Genomic DNA, 2,413 nt, shown 5'->3' with positions numbered 1-2,413 from the left:
AGGCAGCCTACTTGCTCACAGGACTATTCAGTATTCTCCCTTGTTTGTAACCTTGCAACTTTCTCCAAGTTTCACCCCAAGTGGTTCCATATATTCCTGCTCAGCCAGCTTTCCCGTTACTATTCACCATCAGCAGGTAGGTGGCTGCCTCCTGACGTATAGTACCTCCCAGTTCCTTACTTCAGAGGCTAAAGAGAGTCACAGAATATGCAGATTTAGGATTAAATATCCCTCATCCTCCGTATACCTTGGTAGTAGCACAGACTCTAAAAAATAGACGTTTGACAACATATACTGTCTCCCAGGAGGTATCTTTTTACCTCTGTAACTCTCCTGATGGTTTTACCCTACCAGCCAGACCAAAAAGAAAGCAGCCCTTGGAGCCCAATGTTCCTTCTACAGCAGTTTCTACAAGGCCTCCTAGACCCACAAGTTTCCAAGTTCTGAAAAAACTTGAGGTAGGATTTACACCTATAGATCAAGAAGAGGAAGTTATGTTCACAGATTTTCCTTAAGTGTGTTTCATTGTATTTAAGCCTACCCATGTACTCTCTTTGTAATTTACGATCTTAAAACATACTTTTGGCTTTATTTTTAAAAGCATTACAGTTCACCTTTAATATCACATTTAAGTCTTGCCGTGGATGCCAAGGATTCTATTTCTATGGCAATAAGCTATCCAAATGCAGCCACAGCAAAGGGATTCCCCTGCAGAACATGAATTAAAAGTACAACCAATTGTTCAAAACAGACTTCTATTTGTCCAGACTCTTACTCAAGACAGTTCTGGGTCATGCCTGAGCATCTCAGCTACTTTAACAAAATTAAAACAGTATCTAGGAAAATAAGCTGAAAAGCTTACTTTCCACTTTAAGGCCAAGATTCTTTAATTACTCAAGGGGAGTTCCAATTAATTAACAACAGGTGTACTCTAACATTTTATCTTTCAGGAATCTTGACATTACCTCATTATTTAAAGCAGCTGCAATTAGCTCCAACAGTTTAGATGTTCAAGGCATACAGTTCCTCTATCTAGATCTACCTACAATTTCCTTGCCAATGCTGGAAAATTCCCTCCTATCCTCTACATGTCACATCAGAGTATTACTTTTGCACTGATTTCTCCTGGAGTATTTTCTTCTGTTTCAGTGTTCTATGCACCTATCCATCCACCCACAACCACCTAAACTACTATAGCTTTGAAGCATGTAAAAAATATTCAAATACATTTCAGACACTTAGAAATGACCCAACCATCTGAGAGACTGAATGGGTTTCTGGGTATATTAATGGACCAACAAAAGCAATAGCACACACTGGAACAGGGCCAAGATTTTGCAGGGTATATGGCAGGAAGGTAAACCTCCTTAATGTGATCAATTTCCTTCCCTCCTTTTTCCTTTTCATTCCTTCCTCTTCTGTCACCATAACCTTCTTCACCTCCAAGAGAATAAGCACTTAATCAGATTTTTCCCCTGAGGACTGCACCTTGAAGCAGCAGGAAAACTCACATGTCCCTATAACCCTTACAGCTATGCCAGCAGGAACTCTTAACCAGGGTCATTTAACCTGAAAAGGTCAAAGTAGGAACCAGATGAAAAGCAGCCCACTGGCCATCTAGACCTGGGGAAGGAGGAAGCACGAGAAAGAAGGAGGTGAAAGAATAGGCCATCAACTTACTCTCATAAAAAAGGGAAAAAAAAAAAAAAAAAAAGCTAGAGAAGTCCAACAAGGTGGCAATTCTGGCTAACAGCATAAAAATTACTTAGGGTAGAATCATGTCTTTGCTCCAAGTGAAACCTCCTAGATTCAGATTGTGTTCACTAAACTCTTTGCTCTTTTAGTTCCAATTGTGACCTTATTGAATTAAAACACAGATTATTTAAAAATCATCTCATGCAAGAAACATTCAATACATACAGTTATTGTTGGAATAAAGAAAGTTTATTACTATACCTGAGCACCCAAGTCTTGAAATTCTTTGCAAGCTTCTGGGAACACATCATATGCAATAACTGGATATCCATGTTTTACCAGGTTTTTTGCCATTGGATTTCCCATGTTACCCAGCCCAATGAATCCAACTGGGGTTTTGGAAGCCATTGCCCTAGAACACACTGATTTCAAAAGAATAAATATAAATATATTTGTATTTTAGAGTATTGAGTAAAAATGATGTAACAAAAGCTAGCATGTAATCTGTCTTCATTGATTTAAACAACTTCACACTTTAAAATGGTGGAAATGTGCATCTTATCCCATGTAATTTAAACTGCAAATTGTAGCTCACGTTGGGCCACAAATACCATCCCAGAATGACTTTCCTACATAGCAAAGGAAATTATTTTAATTAGGAAAATGTGTCTGTTTCAACAAGTATAGTAAGGGTGCTGAGGGAGATGGCGGAAGTCAT

At 38.6% G+C, this 2,413-nt stretch overlaps 1 protein-coding gene across 1 annotated transcript in view; it reads right to left on the bottom strand.

The window, feature by feature from the left end:
* The window catches only part of HIBADH (3-hydroxyisobutyrate dehydrogenase), a 78,605-nt gene extending 76,493 nt beyond the window's left edge, over positions 1 to 2,112 (bottom strand). The window contains exon 1 of the mRNA XM_010076002.1: positions 1,957 to 2,112. Within this exon, the coding sequence (XP_010074304.1) occupies positions 1,957 to 2,103 (147 nt within the window). The 5' untranslated portion in view covers positions 2,104 to 2,112. The remainder of the gene's footprint in view (positions 1 to 1,956) is intronic.
* Between the last annotated feature and the right edge of the window lie 301 nt (positions 2,113 to 2,413).

The sequence above is a fragment of the Pterocles gutturalis genome, unplaced genomic scaffold, assembly GCF_000699245.1.
Source record: "Pterocles gutturalis isolate BGI_N339 unplaced genomic scaffold, ASM69924v1 scaffold6788, whole genome shotgun sequence".
Lineage (NCBI taxonomy): Eukaryota > Metazoa > Chordata > Aves > Pterocliformes > Pteroclidae > Pterocles > Pterocles gutturalis.
The sequence above is the reverse complement of the archived record's forward strand: the minus strand, read 5'-3'. Positions and strand labels throughout refer to the sequence as shown.